Source organism: Lemur catta, chromosome 1 (genome assembly GCF_020740605.2).
Source record: "Lemur catta isolate mLemCat1 chromosome 1, mLemCat1.pri, whole genome shotgun sequence".
NCBI lineage: Eukaryota > Metazoa > Chordata > Mammalia > Primates > Lemuridae > Lemur > Lemur catta.
This window is the reverse complement of record NC_059128.1, coordinates 181,550,108-181,567,657: the sequence shown is the minus strand read 5'-3', so window position 1 is coordinate 181,567,657 and position 17,550 is coordinate 181,550,108. Positions and strand designations below refer to the sequence as shown.

General features: G+C 39.1%; 1 protein-coding gene across 1 annotated transcript in view; it reads right to left on the bottom strand.

The window, feature by feature from the left end:
- The window catches only part of MED12L (mediator complex subunit 12L), a 313,159-nt gene that overhangs the window by 247,562 nt on the left and 48,047 nt on the right, over window positions 1-17,550 (bottom strand). The window contains exon 5 of the mRNA XM_045539482.1: window positions 2,601-2,770. Within this exon, the coding sequence (XP_045395438.1) occupies window positions 2,601-2,770 (170 nt within the window). The remainder of the gene's footprint in view (window positions 1-2,600; window positions 2,771-17,550) is intronic.

Sequence of the window (17,550 nt, the reverse complement as noted above, 5' to 3'; positions counted from 1 at the left end):
TTTTCTATTTTTAGTAGAGACGGGGTTTCACTCTTGCTCAGGCTGGTCTCCAAACTCCTGAGCTCAAGGGATCCTTCCGCCTCAGCCTCCTAGAGTGCTAGGATTACAGGTGTGAGCCACTAGGGGAGTTTTTTATATGTTTGGATTTTGTTCATTTGTTTTTTAGTAATCCACTCTGAATTTAAAAAAATTAATTCCAATAAGAAAGGAAATTTTCAGAAGGACGCGTCAAGCCCCTGGCTAGATTTCAGGGAGTATGAAGTCATGGGTACAGGAGGAAACTTGGCTGATGGTGACCATTATAAAGTAGAAAAGCATTCTTCATACTATCATCTCAACAAAAGTTTAAAATTGAGACCAGTAAGACCAATGCCCCCTTAATAAGCCTCTTTCACTATCCTGAGTTTCAGATGCTATAACTTATCTATAAAATACAACCTTAAGAGTCAATATAATGACCTAATATAAAAACTGAAAAGAATATATGATAATACAATATATAAACATTCCAACACAACAACACTAAAGAACAGTAACAGCCTCTATAAATTTCCAAAATGCCCCACAGAATGGCATAATCCCTACTAAGACCACTAACTTTGATATAAGCACCTTGTGTTTATTGCCTTCATATACTTATACACACAAACACACACATTATTTTATGACCTTCTATGCATATAGAGATTTGATATCATATTATAGCTTTTTATCATGATTCACAGAATGAATCTTCCAGATAGAAACAAAAAGTTATGTTTTCTGGGAAAGGCACTTATACCTTTATGGTCATTCAGGTAACAAACGCAGCAGTTAATACGAAACCTTACTTTGTTCCTAGCAACTTTTATGTATCATCAGTGGTCCACTACAATGGTTATCAAGGATTCATGTGAAAATATTACACTGATAGATTATAGTTGCAATATTTCAAAGATTATAATGACACCATATTGACATGATATGATGGGGAGGTATTTACTTGTTGCTAATTTCTAGTTTCAAAAATATTTAGAGTCAAAAATAGTTAAAAAGTTAATCACAAGCTGGACAAAGTGGCTCATGCCTGTAATCCTAGCACTTTGGGAAGCCGAGGCAGGATGTTTGCTTGATGCTAAGAGTTCAAGAACAGCCTGATCAAGCACAAGACCCCATCTCTACAAAAAAGAGAAAAATTAGTGGGGAGTGGTAGCATGCCCCTGTAGTCCTAGCTACTTGGGAGGCTGAGGCAGAAGATCACATGAGCCCAGGAGTTTGAGGTGACAGAGCTAGACCTTGTCCCAAAAAAAAAAAAACAAAAGTTAACCCAAAAAAAGTACAATTTAAAATTTTAAGATGTGTAAAGTGAACTTTAATAAAGAATATGTACAATTTTGTCAATTTAAAAAATTAACTAAAATGTTTTAAAAAAAGAAACAAAATGGAATTTTGCATTAAGATATTAAGACATAGTGAATGCAAGTTAAAAAAAATCTTCATAAACATAATAGTCCATCCTTCAGATGCTTTTGTTTATAGACCTGGGCCCTTGTTTCTGCACATGTATGTCTTCATGTGTATGTACTAAGGTCTGTTTTACATTTCAGAATATGGCAAATTAAAATATAATGAACTTTTAAAATTTAACACTAATGTTTCAATTACATTCATCACTTAGGACCTAACTGCTTTCTACAAAAGAGATAACCAATTTCAATGTTCCTAATTATACAAAGTAATTTTTCCAAAAATATTAAGCATGCTGAGAGACATTTTTCCAAGATGCAGACTAAATTCTGAGCTCAGTAAAAGTCATAAAATCTCAGGGAAGGCACTGAAGCAGTCCCTCATCTAAGTGGAACTAGGATTTTAAGAGTTGTTTTTATTGACTTAAAAATGAACAATGTTACTTCCCAAAAGGACCACGCTTTTTCCTATCTTGAGCTCTTGGAAAAAGTCTCTTACCACCCGAAAATTATAATTAAGGTTCTAAAGGAGAAACTTAAAAACCACATATTCCCTCCGTCTTTGATCAAAGTAGCAGGTACTCAAGGTCTGCGCTAGTAACAGGATTTCAGCTCAATACACCTCTCCTTCCACCTTGTGGTGAATAAAGATTAAGGCAAATATACACACAAGCGCCCTCTTCTGGTCATTATTATTTACATCAGTTTGTCTGGATAAGCATTCACTCCTCAACTCTGCATTTTAAAACTGCAGGCTGAACCAAATGAAGATGACCTTTCTCTGGGATAACTCAGCTCTAAAGGAGATCTGTACTGAGACAGACATCAGCACAAAGGTGTTTTTAAATAAATATATCTAATTTTGCAAAATAAAGGGTTTAGAAGGATTATATTTAATTCCCCAATTATAAATTAATGGCACTAAAAGGGCTGACATGATTGAAAGCTGGAGATCAATATGTGTAATAAGCTGTCATCCCAGGGCAAATGAGTTACTCTAAATACAATTCGATGTGAGAAACGTCAGATTACTTTCTTTGAATGTATTGGGTTCATATAAAGATACAATTTAACTCCCAAACCACAGGAACCATAAGGAATTTGCTCTCTTCTTAAAAGCAGGCCACATAGCCTCTCATGGCTTGGAAAGGTTACCTGGAACATGTGAAATGCTAGCTTTTCGTTGTATTCCCATTGTTTCATGGCTTGCTCCACCTCCGGGGGCACAGGGACAGGGCCATCGCCCATGTTGGAGGCCATGTGGTAAAAGTCGGAAATCTTGGCCAACTGTTCTCGAAGATATCTCGTAGATATTTGGGTCCACTCTGTAGTTTTTAAAAAAGGAATCTGAATTTCTAGGTACAATAGGTATAAGAATTACACTTTTTCTCCCCCATTCTGATTATCTGCAGGATACACATATAAAACAAACATCTATTTCATAAAAAATTATTTTTGCATGTGCAAGCTGTGTTCAGAAGAGCATGCCCACCCCAAAGCCCTTACAAAATGCATGCTAGTGTAGGGCAACCTGTCCTACAGTGGCCAGTAGGCCACTGGCCAGCCCTTGGGGGAACAGGCGGCTCTGTCCTTGTGCTCCTGACCCTTAACCTAGAAGAAGAGGTGTTCACACTCAGATTAGCTCCATCTGGTGATACTGTATGTTAGACCACAGTTAGTATACCAAAATATCAAAGGCACAGCAGGACACAGACTTTGGCAAATCTACATCAAAAGAATTAAAAATCCCCCAAATGCAGCTCTTAGGGTCCATTTTTCCGACTCCATGTTGGGTTTTAAACATGGCTCATTAAGACTTGTTCTGTTTTTGTCAGTCTGTAAGAGGTCAACATTCACCACAAGCTGGACCGTGAGAGCATTCCAAATTCCCACCCGCCCGGCCTCCAGGGGTGCCAGGGACACAGGCGTGGCTGTCCTCGAGGACAACCATCTAGTCCTTCCATTACTCTCCTCTCCTCAGCCAACACGAGTTGCCTCAGAACTCAGAACGGCTGAATGAAATCAGAGAGGATGGAGAGTGGCAAAAGGTAGGAGCCTAGAAAGGAAACCAAAAAAGCAGCATCAGAAAAAAAAAATCACTAAGATTAGTCAAAAATGCCTGCCACAGGGGCACAAATTAAATCCGTGTGTTGCCTCTGGCAACCATGAGGGATGTGATGCCAACTTTAGCCCATTCTGTGGATAAAAATGTAATAATTGCACGTTCACGGCCAAATTTCCCCAAGGATTAGCAAAACAGCATTTCAGAAGGAACCACCCTACTGAAACTGACCACAGAACACTGGTTTCCCATTACTTGGCAATAGGCTCTCCCACCTTCTATTTTGAAAAAGAAAGAGTAGAAACTAAGACTCTGTTGCTAATTGAGTGTTTTGTTTTTACTTTTGGAGTACTCTTAAAATTACCTGACAACAGAACCCAGAGATAACTACTGTTAAGTTTTGGTCTGAGCCACTTATTTTAAATGTCTTATTTAAAATTCAAAGGCATACCAGAGTTATTAAACTCTGGCAATAAGCCAATGCAAAAAGATGAACAGATACTACGTCAACATTCTGTTTTCAGTTTAACAGTTTTTCAGAAAGCACCAATAACAGATCTTATCATTAAAGTTAATCCACTGGCATTAGAAACAAAACAGTAGACTATCAATGTCATCATCTTCTTGTGCCCATGTTACGGGCTAATAGTCTCATGACACTCACTTGTTCAACAACACAAAATACCAACCATCAGACGAGACAAGTTTAGCTCAGCTATGATAAGCAAAAACAAAAATAACAAGAATCCAAATCCTAGCTTTTGTATGCCAAGCCTTGCTATTAACTCACTCTCGGTATGGTACTATTCTCGATATCCCCACTGAATATTTCAGCCTCGAGCTAAAAGTAACGCACACATTCATATACCCCTACTTTTCTAGAGTGTATTTTCCTTTTATGATTGTTTAAAATATAGGAGAAATGCATGTTCATCATAGAAAATTTATACTGTAGATATGAAAAGAAAAACCATCGGTAACCCCACCACCCATAATCATTAAATATTTTAATATATATCTTTCCATCTTTTTTCCTGTGTGTTCAAATGTTCCTATAAATGTACACACCTTTTTTTTTAATTGCCTGACATATTATTCCACAATCTGAGCTCCTTTTGAGAATCCACAAATGAAGCCCTCTTAGCACGGCGCCTCCCGGGAGTCTAACTGACGGCACGTTGTCGTGTGCGTCAGACAGACACAGAGGTCTGGGTCGTAAGACAGCCCAGAGTGGCTTAGGATAAAAATTACGGATGCATGCAAAGCTGCCGTTAAAAACCCAAAACAGAAAACAAATAGCTACTAGTACTGTACTCCTTAATAATTATTAATAATTTTCATAATTATTCATGCATAGGGAATGGTAATGAAAGGGGAGCAATGGGGGGTCAGTGGTTCCCAGCCCCAAGGGCACAACCACCGCGAGGCAGCCTCAAACGCCTGTGTCTCAGGCTCCACCCCACATTGTGATTTAATTGGTCTGGTGCAGGGACCCAGTTTCAGGTGACAAAATGAAAACAGGAATGCACAGAGATTGTAGGGAAGATGGGGTGAGGGAAGAAAAGGTTCAGAGGTGGAAAATATGCAGACAGTGACCAAAGAGGCTGCTCAGAAAGTGGAGCAGTTCTACAGTCGAGCGACTCGGAGGATATGACCACATATGAACAGAACTTAAGGTCCATAAAGCCAGATCATCAGAACATTTATGAACATAACCTCACTGAGAGTGGTGTCAGGGGTCAGGACTGAAAAGAATGACAGGTTTTTTGACCATTCTTTCTCTAGCTTCCAAGAATCCCAGAGCCACTTATTCCTTCTGTGTTAATGCCTAACCCTAGGAACAGAAGCCTGCCCGGGACGGGGTTTCAAAGGTCATGCTGTCCGCCCTACCATTTTACAGATACAGACACTGTGATCTTGGTCATGGATGCACAGCTAAAGTAGCACCAAAACAGGGCCCCGCTCAAGTACATGAAAACACATAAATCATAAACACATGACAAGTGAGAGCAGAGATGTGCCCCATTACAGAGAAGAAGATCCTGCCAGGCCTGGAATACCCGTAGTATCAATAAGAAAATTGGGAGCCAACAGAGCAGGAATATCAACCCCGGAAGCAAGCACAGAGGACACCAAACGCAGCAAGGCTCACAGAGGTCCCTAGCAGTGTTACATTATCACAGAAGCAATAGAGGGCAGCATTTAGTGGTATTAGAATGAATTTTGGAATAGGATGGCCCTAGGGTCCAAATCTCAGCTCTGCCACACATTAGTCCTGCAACCTGGAGCAAGGTATTTAACCTCTACTAAATCTCAATTTCCTCATCTGCAAAACAGGAATTAATAATGTATGTACCTCAGAGTTACTGTAAGGATGAGTCACTTAGCACAGTGCATGCAACACAGAAATTGATCCGTAAGTGGTAGCTATCAGCATCATCATCAGGATGAAAAGTTTTTAGAAAGGAAACTAAAAGTTAGAACTTGAGTGTCAGTGGATAGCACCTGCTGTCACTAATGTTAGACCCTGCCTCTGCCTCAGGTGAGTTAATACCCAATAGCCAACATAATGCCTGGCAATGCTCTGGGCAAGTATTTACCAAATCAATCAATGTCAAGTTGCATGGTTCAAAACCTTCAATAGATCCACAATCCTTAATGAATTAAGGACAAACCCCTTAGCTAGGAATTAAAGTCATTTCAAACACTGTCTACCATTTCTCACTTAATTCTACTAGCTCAAGTTGCTTTCTCTCTCATGCTTATGATGCTACATCCACCTAAAATACAGGCATACTTCATTGTATTGCACTTTGCTTTATTGTGCTTTGACATATTGCGAGTTTGTTTTTTCTTTAACAAGTTGAAGGTTTGTGGCACCATTTTGCCAACAACATATGCTCACTTTGTGTCTGTGTCAGATTTTGGTAATTCTTGCAATATTTCAAACTGTTTCATTATTACCAAATCTGTCATGGTGATCTGTAATCAGTGATCTTGGATGTTACCATTGTAATTGTTTGGGGGCACCAAAAACCACACCCATATTAGATGGCAAATTTAATCAATAAATGTGTGTGTTCTGGCTGTACCACCAACCAGCTGTTCCCCATCTCTCTCCTCTCTCCCCCCTCGGGCCTCCCTATAGCCAGATAACAACATGGAAATTAGGCCAATTAATAACCCTACAATGGCCTCTAAGTGCATAAGTGAAAGGAAAAGTCACAAATCTCGCATCTGAAATCAAAAGCTAGAGATAATTAAGCATAGTGAGGAACGCATGTCAAAAGCCAAGACAGGCCAAATGCTAGGCCTCTTGTGCCAAATAGTTAGCTAAGTTGTGACTGCAAAGAAAATGTTATTGAAGGAAATTAAAACTGCTACTCCAGTGAACACATGAATAATAAAAAAACAAAACAGCCCTTTGCTGATAGAAAGTTTTAGTGGTCTAAATAGAAGATCAAACCAGCCACAATATTCCCTTAAACCTAAGCCTAATCCAGAGCAAGGTCCTAACCCTCTTCAATTCTATGAAGGCAGAGAGAGGTAAGGGAAGCTGTAGAAGGAAAGTTGGAAGCTAGCAGAAGTTGGTTCGTGAGGTTTTGAGTAATGAAGCCATCTGCAGAACATAAAGTACAAAGTAAAGTAGCGAGTGAAGTTATCCAGATCTAGATAAGATGGCTACACTAAATTAAAATTTTTCAATGTAGACAAAATAACCTTCTATTGGAAGACAATGCCATCTAGGACTTTCACAGATAGAAAGGAAAAGACAATTCCTGGCTTCAGAGCTTCAAAGGACAGACTTATTCTCTTGTTAGAGGCTAATGCAGCTAGTGACTTTAAGGTAAAGCTAGTGCTCATTTACCATTCTGAAAATTCTTGGGCCCTTAAGAATTATGCTAAATCTACTCTGCCTGTACTCTATAAAAGTAACAAAGCCAAATAACAGCACGTCTCTTTACATCATGGTTTACTGAGTATATTAAGCCCACTGTTGAGACCTGCTATTGACAAAAAAAAACGATTCCTTTCAAAAATACTGCTCACTGACAAAGCACCTGGTCCCCCAAGAGCTCTGCTAGAGATGTACAAGAAGAGTGTTGTTTTCATGCCTGCTGACACAGCATACCTTCTGTAGCCCATGGATTAAGGAGTAATTTCTACTTTAAAGTCTTATTATTTAAGAAATACATTCCATAAGATTATATTAGTAGCTGCCATTTCATAAGGCTATAGCTGCCTTTACTTCTAGGCAAAGTAAACTGAAAGCCTTCTAGAAACAATTCATCATTCTAGATGCCAGTAAGAACATTTGTGATTCATGGGAAGAGGTCAAAATATCAACATTAACAAGAGTTTAGAAGAAGTTGATTCCCACCCTCACGGATGACTTTGAGGGGTTCAAGACTCCTATGGAGGAAGTAACTGCAGAGGTGGTAGAAACAGCAATAGACCTAGAATCAGAAGTGGAACATGAAGATGGGACTGAACTGCTGTACCTCATGATAAAATTTATATGGATGAGGAGTTGCTTCTTATGGATGAGCAAAAAAAGTGATGTCTTGAGATGAAATCTACTCCTAGTAAAAATGCTGTGAACAGTGTTGAAATGACAACAAAGGATATAGAATATTACATAAACTGAGTTGATAAAGCAGCAGCAGGGTTTGAGAAGATTGGCTCCAATTTTGAAAGAAGCTCTACTGTGAGTAAAATGCTACCAAACAGCATTCGTGCTACAGAAAAATCGCTCGTAAAAGGAAGAATCAATTGATGCAAACTTCATTGTTATTTTAAGAAATTACCACAGCCACCCCAATCTTCAGCAACCACTACTACTTAGATCAGTCAGCAGCCATCAACACTGAGGCAAGACCACAGCAAAAAGAATATAACCTGTGAAGGCTCAGATGATCATTAGCAATTTTTAGGGATAAAGTCTTTTAATGAAGATATTACCTACACTGGTTTTTGTTAACATGCTATTGCACGCTTAACAGACTACAGTACAATGTAAACATAACTTTTATAGGTACCAGGAAACCAAAATAGTTGTGCGACCCACTTTATTGTGGCAATGTGGAACCAAACCCAAACTATATCCAAGGTATGCCTGTACCTTCTCTGCTCACCTGCATTCACATGTGGAAATTTTTCTGGGTCCAACTCAAATGTCACAGCTATCTAAAAGTCTTCTCTAGTCTCTGTACACGAATCCACCATCTAGCAGGGATGTGTCTTCCTTTTCTGACATTAGAATTTCCTCCATCTCTTTCATCCCATAAAACTAAGCCTTACACATAGACAACAACATCTAAGTACCGACTTCAATCAATATACCATAAGGTCCTCCCAAAATAACTACCAAATCAAGTTCCTTCCCAATTATTCTGCTTCTCAACTCTCAATACAAACTTCTTTCCTTTATAGTTTAAACTTATCACTGCATACCTAAAAGTTTCCCAATATTACAATAGGGAAAATGCCACATTCCCTAATACACTGTCTTTACTATAACTAATTAAAAACACCTGTTCACTAATGGGCTATAAATGTTTCATGCAAATACTGAATTTTCCATTCTTTCCAAATAAATTTCTTTGTAAATGTGTATGTGTATGGGGGTGTGTGTGTGTGTGTGTGTGTGGCCTTTAATTTTGTAAAGGCTCATTTTCCTGGCTACATTCTTTCCCATCATCAAACCAATGGAAACTAATTGTGTGAAATAAAATACAACAGAGTTTTTTTTAAAATTCAACCATATCAAGAGACTGAGGAGCACATCTTTAAGGTGATCCACTTGACACAGCACTTTAAGTCAAAGATGACAGATTCCTCAATGGAAAAACTCATTTCCTTGAAAATTCTTCTTAGGCTATACCACTACAATAAAAGGTTCTTCCCTCCCCAGAGTGAAAACAGCCTGCTTCTCAAAATTGCAGGACACAGAGAATTTAACCAGCCTGACTTTGGTGCACATGGAATGAAAAAAAAAAAAAAAATCTGCACATGTAAACTACTTTACACTCCATTTCTGAACACTTAAGAATAACTCGAAGACTTTCCACCATTTTTCTCACATTTTCTATTCTTAAAATGCTTTGTCAAAGGATACCATCAACAAAATGAAAAATAACCTACAAATTGGGAGAGAATATTTTCAAATCATATATCTGATAAGGGACTTGAATCTAAAATATATAATGAACTATTAAACTTGATAATAAAGAAAAACAACCCAACTAAAAAATAGGCAAAGAATCAGAATAGACATTTCTCTACAGAAGATAAACAAATGGCCAATAAGCACATTTAAGATGCTCAACATCATTAGCCACCAGAAAAATGCAAATTAAAACCACAATAAGATACTACTAAGAGAGCTATAACCAAAAAGACAGATGACAATAAATATTGGCAAGAATGTGGAGAAACTGGAATCCTCATGCATTGCTGGTGAGAATGTAAAATGACAAATGTAATATGTGGAAAACAGTCTGATGGCTCCTTAAAAGGTTAAACACAGAGTTACCACAAAACCCAGCAAGTTATATACACCCAGGAGAATAAGAACATATACCCAAGAGAAATAACACATACTCACACAAAGACTTATAAACAAATGATCATAGCATGTTCACAATAGCCAAAAAGTGAAAACAATCCAATATCCATCAACTAATAAAAGAATAAATAAAATAAGGTGTATGCATAGAATGGAATATTATTTGGCCGTAAGAAAGAATTAAGTGCTGATACATGCTGAAACACTGATGTGCCTTGAAAACATTATGCTAACTGAAAGAAGCCAGTTACAAAGGACCACATATTATATGATTCTATTTATATGAAATGTCCAAAACAGGCAAGTCTATAGAGACAGAAAGAAGATTAATGGTTGCCTGGGTATAAGGGGGCATTATGGGCACGGAGTTTGTTTTAGCAATCATGAAAATGTTCTAAAATGTGCTGACAGTATCACAATTCTGTGAACACATTGAAAACCACTGATTGTACACTTTTTTTTTTTTTTTGAGACGGAGTCTCACTTTGTTTCCCGGGCTAGAGTAAGTGCCGTGGCGTCAGCCTAGCTCACAGCAACCTCAAACTCCTGGGCTTAAGCGATCCTACTGCCTCAGCCTCCCGAGTAGCTGGGACTACAGGCATGCGCCACCATGCCTGGCTAATTTTTTCTGTATATATTTAGTTGTCCAGATAATTTTTTTTTATTTCTATTTTTAGTAGAGACAGGGTCTTGCTCAGGCTGGTCTCGAACTCCTGACCTCGAGTGATCCACCCGCCTCGGCCTCCCAGAGGGCTAGGATTACAGGCGTGAGCCACTGCGCCCGGCCTTGATTGTACACTTTAAATGAATGAATTGTATAGTATGTGACTTGTCTCAATAAAGCTGTTATATTTAATTTTTTATTTTTAAAATATTTAAATATCTTAAATATGTTTTCTTGAAATACTTAACTACCAATAAGAAATCACCTGCAATTAATGAGGCAAAAGAAGGCTATTCCTTGCTGATACAAAGCAATCTACTACGAAATACTATGATTTCACAGGTGGAAAAAGGCTGGGAGATAAGAGGTAGAAAGTGGCCATGAATTAATGGTTAAAGCTGGGTGAAGGGTAAATGGGCTTTAATTACACACTTCTATATTGGTATATGTTTGAAATGTCCCATAATAAAAGGCTTTAAAAAGTTAATCAGTTGTATCCTATAAAATGAGTCACAGAAAACTCCAAATCCCCTACTCAGCTGCTGTTCACTTTGGGAATGAAAAAAAGAAGTCAGCATGCAGATTGGCAGCCTGGATAAAGAACAGCCCAAATGAAAACTGCTGCCTCAGTGGGACGTGCGACCGACCGGCAGAGTTAGACCACAGGCGCACTGCTGTCCTGCTGAATGCTCAGATAGTGACATCAGATCCTCTGGCTGGAGCAGGGGAGAGACAGAAAGGGAGCTGGGGGGTGGGGAATAGGCTATTGGTACACAGGGGAAATGCCTCAGGGAAATAAGTTACTGAAAGACATTTATGCTTTTTAAAAGTTTTCCTGTAACACAAAATTACCTATAGAAAGAACATGGGTGTTTGGTGGCAAACACAAAATATGTTTTTTGTCTGGATGCCTAATTTTACTATGTTATTTTTGATTGGCCATTTCTCTCTGGTTCTATTTATTGCGCGATGACACCACACAGAGTACTGTGATCCCTAACGACTACTTAGGGATCAAGGAGACAGCTGAAGATCAAACAAATAAACAAATAAATAGATAAAATAAAATAAAATCCATCAGTATTTAGCAGTGAACATTGAATGCCTTCCATGGCCCTCTACTGGGGTATGAGGCTACTAAGAGAAAGAGAAGGCAACCCAACCTGAGGCAATTCATCCTGGAGGCAGGGAGACACACGTGGACACAGATATTGACAGCAACGAGGTGAGTGCTCACTTGCACCATGGTACACAGGAGAGGAAGCAAGGGGACTGCATTTCAGCTTCCTTGCTGGGGAAGTTTCACAGACAGGAACGGCAGCGTGGGACATTCCAGGCAATGCAGATAGCGAGAAGGCAGAGAGAGTCTCCAGAGTTCCTGTAACACTAGTGCACAAAATGATCGCCAGAGGGCACTGGTTAAACATGCAGATTTATCTCCAACTCAGAGGTCTGGAGCAGAGTCCGGAAATCTGCACGTATAACAAGCAGCCCAGGTGACTCTGACCCCAGTGACAAACTATGGAGTTTGGTCTTTCAGCACAAATGACTAAAAGCCACAGAAGGATTTTAAACAAAGGCTGGCAAGATCAGATATGTAAATTAAGACAATTTCTCAGGAAGTTGTAGGGGAAACAACTGAAAGGAGGCTGCCAAGTCCAGTGGGGAGGGAACAAAGAAGAGGCAGGTGTGACATCTCTGTGAAGCAGGACAGTAACCAACCTGACACTGGAGAAGACGGAGGGCCAGGGCAGCAGGGAGCACAAGCTGTGATGGGAGAGGGACTGGTTCAGTCTGTTGTTTGTTTCAAAGGGGGCTACAGAAGGGGAGGAAGTAACTTGGGTGGAAGCGGGCTCTCTCTGACTGGAGGAAGACGGGTAAGGACCCGCTGCTGCAGGTGGGTTTGCAGTGTGCATGTAGGGGTGGGGACTGAGCAGGTGGTCGAGGGAGACTGACACAGTCTATTCCTCTCTGAAAGTTCCAGGGGAGGGCGTAGGGGAAGGAAGTCTGAAGAGAGGTGAAGGTGACCAGCCACTGTGAGCAAAGGGCACAGCTGAGGAAGGACGGACAATGCCTCCAACAAGACGAGGGCCATTATATACAAGACAGCATATAAATAACTGCACAATTGTGTGATATGTCATTAATGCCTAAAGATTTCAGGGTAAAAAGAGACCAGGGTGGTGGACTGAGGAAACAGGTGGCCAACGCCTCTGGGAAAGAAACCAACCAGGAAGAAAGGTTGCCCCGGGCGGGGCTGAAAGAAGAAAACAGACTTGTGTCAGAAGGCTGCCCAGAAACCCCAGACTGCACCTTTCTCCCTCTGCGGTTGCCGGGCGCTATCTGATACCTGAAGACAACAGTGAGAAGGTTTTCCCTGTCACTGTCAGGTCTCCAATTCTCATTTCCACGTGCAAACATGCCAAATGTCACATTTAGGGGCTGTTTTCCCCAGAGTCCTTTTTCCCTATCAACCCCATACATGCATCCCAAGTCAAGGCATGTGGCAACCACAGAATCCAATTTTAGCCCCTGGAAAAAGAATTTCTTATTACATATCAATCATATCACCAGCTTCCCCCAGCAACTACAGCTTCGGGGGTTTCCTTCCCTCCTCAAGGGTGTGAGAGAACTGTTCGAAATTAATGTTATAATTATCATATGGTAAGTTTCTCTGATCTTTTCAGATTTCTATATGTACCTGAGTGAGCAAAGCCTTGGCTGTGGTGATATATTCCTATCACAGAATAACAGGGGCGGCATTTTTACCCACATTACATTGGTACACTTAACCCCTTAGGATACGTCCCCATGGCCTTCCGCATCTGAGACCAAGCCACAGCTTTTATTGCCCTAGGACAGGAGGCAGTAGCAAGACAACAGACCTGTCTGTAGCAAGACACACAGACCCCTGCTTAGCTTCCCCGTGCAGAGAACAGGCCTCTGAGTATTCCTAGAGCCAGGCCCTGGACGATGCTCTAGAAGGGAGAAGAGGAGCCCTGGGGAATAAAGGGAAGGCCCCTCCTGCGGACGCAGGTGGGGGAGGAGAAAGAGAAGAGGAGGAGCACCGCTGAAAGACGGATGTTGCCAGCTCCCCACTGGAGGGAGGCAAAGTTATTTAAATTACCACATCAGACATTTCATCACCCTCACTCCTCTCCCAGATTCTGCTACAGAGTCAGTGGGAGAAAGTTCCCAATCATCTGCAGAACAAAAGTAAACAAACTACCATTTTCTTTTTTTCATTTTGCATTGGAATTTAATTCCATGATCAGTTGTGCTTTGAATAAGGTTTCAACTGTGAAAGCAGCACTGTGCTTACTACTGAGGTCCCAAATGCAGTTGCTACAAGGTTCCTACATCTGAACAAGCTAAGATTCTTTCATGAGGACACAAATACGAATACTACAGATATTGTGGTATTGCCAGACAACCACGTAAAATAACGCTAGACCAAAAAAAACTTTAGAACACAAAAAACTTGCACATCATGCGGATGAGCCAGACCCACCCCAATATCCCCGTTACCCCTCCTCCAGAACTCACAGTTTATTTTTCTGGAGACCAAAGACTGATGCATAATACATTCATTTAATTAAATCTATTCACTATTCACTTCAGCTGTGTTACACTCACAAAGACATTGCAACTAATAATTTATTGACCCTTAACTGTTTTCCATCCAATATAGTCTATGTATTCCTTGACTCCAAAAGAACAGGATTGAATCGGGCTTTAGAGCCACTTTATTTCAGGGATTTCACTTAGAAGATTATATACACTTTGCCTGAATATGACTCTGAAACTTAAAGCACTTCTTTTTAATTAAAAAAAAGCTTTCTATTCATCATGGAATTAACATTCCAGTGCAAATTGCAAAAGGTAAAAAAAAAAACCCTAGCTTTTATAAATAAGTCATTAAAAGGTTAGTAGCTTAGAGCTCTTTAAAAAAGCAAGGCCACTATATGCACAGTATGGAACAAGCACCAATTTTTTTAAAGAACAATTTAAAAAATACATAAAATATACATTAAAAGTATACATAAAATATATCTCAGAAGATACGCATAAACTGGTAGCAATTATTGCTTTGAAGTATGTAAGAGGGGTCTGGGAAGGAGGGGTTGTCTGAGGACAGTGTGGTGCAAGGAGACTTCATTGTCTCTCTTTGAACATTTTGTGTTTTGTAATGTGGGTATGTATTATATACCTATTAGATATTTTAACTAGTACAAGAAGCTGTCTTTTCTTAAAATTCTCTTAGTTACCCATTAAGCAACAGATCTGCAGGATGCATGAAAAATTAAAATACAAACACTGAGCTTCTGAAGCACCCGTCACACCTCACCCAAACAACTCTCCCACCCAGCCTCACACAGTTAACCCTCATTTGATACGAGCAGCTTAGAAATTCTGTAAAGCAAACAGGACCCAGAAATAGAAGTCCAGGACAGAATTCCCTGTCTTCTACTTTCCATGAATTTTCTCACCCTAATTTGTAAAATGGAGATACCCAGATATGTCAGAGGATTTTCATGAGGATTGGCCCAAACAAAAAGATATAAAAGCAGGCTGTAAACTGCCAAAACTTCTAACAAAGAGATATTTTTGTAGCATATACTCTTCCAAGTATTAGATGTACAGGTATATACTAATAGCCATGAAGAGAGTAGAGAACCATAATATTACCAATTAAATCAGGATTCTGATTAGCATTTCATCATAGAAGATGATTAATTCAAGCAGGAGTTGACATTTATTAAAACTGACTAGAAAAGAAACTGCTGAGTGTCAATGGGTTCTTAACAGAAAACGCAAGACTATTCACCCAAACCAACAAAGATGAGAAGAAATGACAGTAGTAAAGATTGACAAATATAATACACATAAACTATAAATCCAACTCATTTGCTCATAATTAGCGAGAGAAGAAGATAATTAACTAAGAACTAAGACCCACTTCCTAAGATGCCAAAAAAAGACTAGATTTCTTAAAGGCACAGCTAATATTTTACTCTTTCAGAAAACCTTCCCTAATTTACCCAGTCTACCTATTATTTCCTATATGAATACAGGTAATTATATACTAATGTATTAATTTCTGTTTTAGGTGTACATCTTGTGTCCACAAAAAATGGTAGCCCCTTAAAGGCAAACAGCACAGCCTCCATTTGGTTAAAATTCTTTACAGCATCTACCCAAATCATATAGACTCTTAATAAACTTTTTTTAAACCAAATCACTCCTTATTTAAGTGAAATGTAGTAATTTCTTTCAATGTATCTTGCTAAGAAATTCAAAAACAATCATGGGCAGACATTTTCTTTGATTTCACAAAAAAATTAACTGAACATAAACACACAATCATCACCACACACCAGCATTCTAACATGGAAAAAAGTATAGCATTTTTACTTTGGAAAAGCTGAAATATTTTTCCACAGGGCAATGGTCAGACACAGAGTTACACTGCAGCATATTAACTTAATTAGAACTTTTTAAAGTTTCTGTAAATCAAGAAAGTACAGTGGTGACAGCCAGGGGCAGGGGAGAGGGGAAACAGAGAGTTGTTCAATGGGTATAGCTTCAGTTTTGCAAGATGAAAAAGTTTTAGAGCTCTGTTGTACAACAATATGTTTATAGTAAACACTACTGTGTCACACACTTAAAAGTGGTTAAGATGATAAGTTTCATGTGTTTTTTTACCACATGAAAAAAAATGGTCTATAAATCAGGAAAGTTTGCATGTTCAATTAACTGAAAAGCTACAACACCTGGAAAAATATTAAAAGTCTCCTAATTTTTACAGAGAACATCTACTTCAATTTTATTAAGGTCCCAAGAAGCAAGTACTCAGATTAGTGAAAACTAAGCTCTTGTGATTTATCTAAGAATCACTAAAATTGTAATGCTATAGGAGTAAAATGGCATCCCTGGAACTTCCCTCAAATTCTTTTTCACAAAACATTTTTACAGTGAGATATGTTCCAGGAAAAGGATCAAAGCCACCAAAGGATAACAATAATTTGGGGCTGAGATTAGGCTTAGCTAACTTTTTGTTTATATCAAAGCTACCCTTGTACATGCCTTAAGAGTCCAATAGTTCTACATGATTTACTGTGAAAACAGCAGCCCACTGTCCACCCTCATTTCCCATTCTCCAAAAGCAATTATTTTCAACTCTTTCATCTATTGTGTTTAATTTACCTCTGTATCTTTAAATAATATAGTTATACTCCATATTCCTGATTTTAAACATTATCTTCTGCCTTCCTACTGTGGAAAAGGATGAACATCCAGCTTTCACCTCCTATCAAGACTTTACTTACGTATTTTCCATCTGCCTGTCCTCCCAATATTCCCCTACCATAATCTGAGTAGGTCTAGTCTGTATTTATAGTATGCAGGAAATTCTGGCAAAATCTAACAAAATGAAAAATGCATTTACCAGACATCAGTAAGAATTCAACAAATACACACAGTCACAAAAGAAATATTTATAGGTGTGTGTGTGTGTGTGTGTGTGTGTGTGTGTGTGTGTGTGTGTGTATGAGTTAGTATACACATATAAGTTTCTTTGCTCTGTCAGCTGAGAGGGCCTAGAAGCAATGATACTTGAAGTAGCAATGAACACACCTGTGCTCAGCTCTTTGTTTCTAATACCATTCTCCAATAAAAAGAACCAGGGCTCCCTGGAGAAATGGCTGATTGTAGGATTGGGGCAGGAAACATATACAATGAACATGCAATACATCTTGTAGTACCAGAAAGTAAGGAAGTACTACTAGACAGGGGCATGTCACAGGGACAC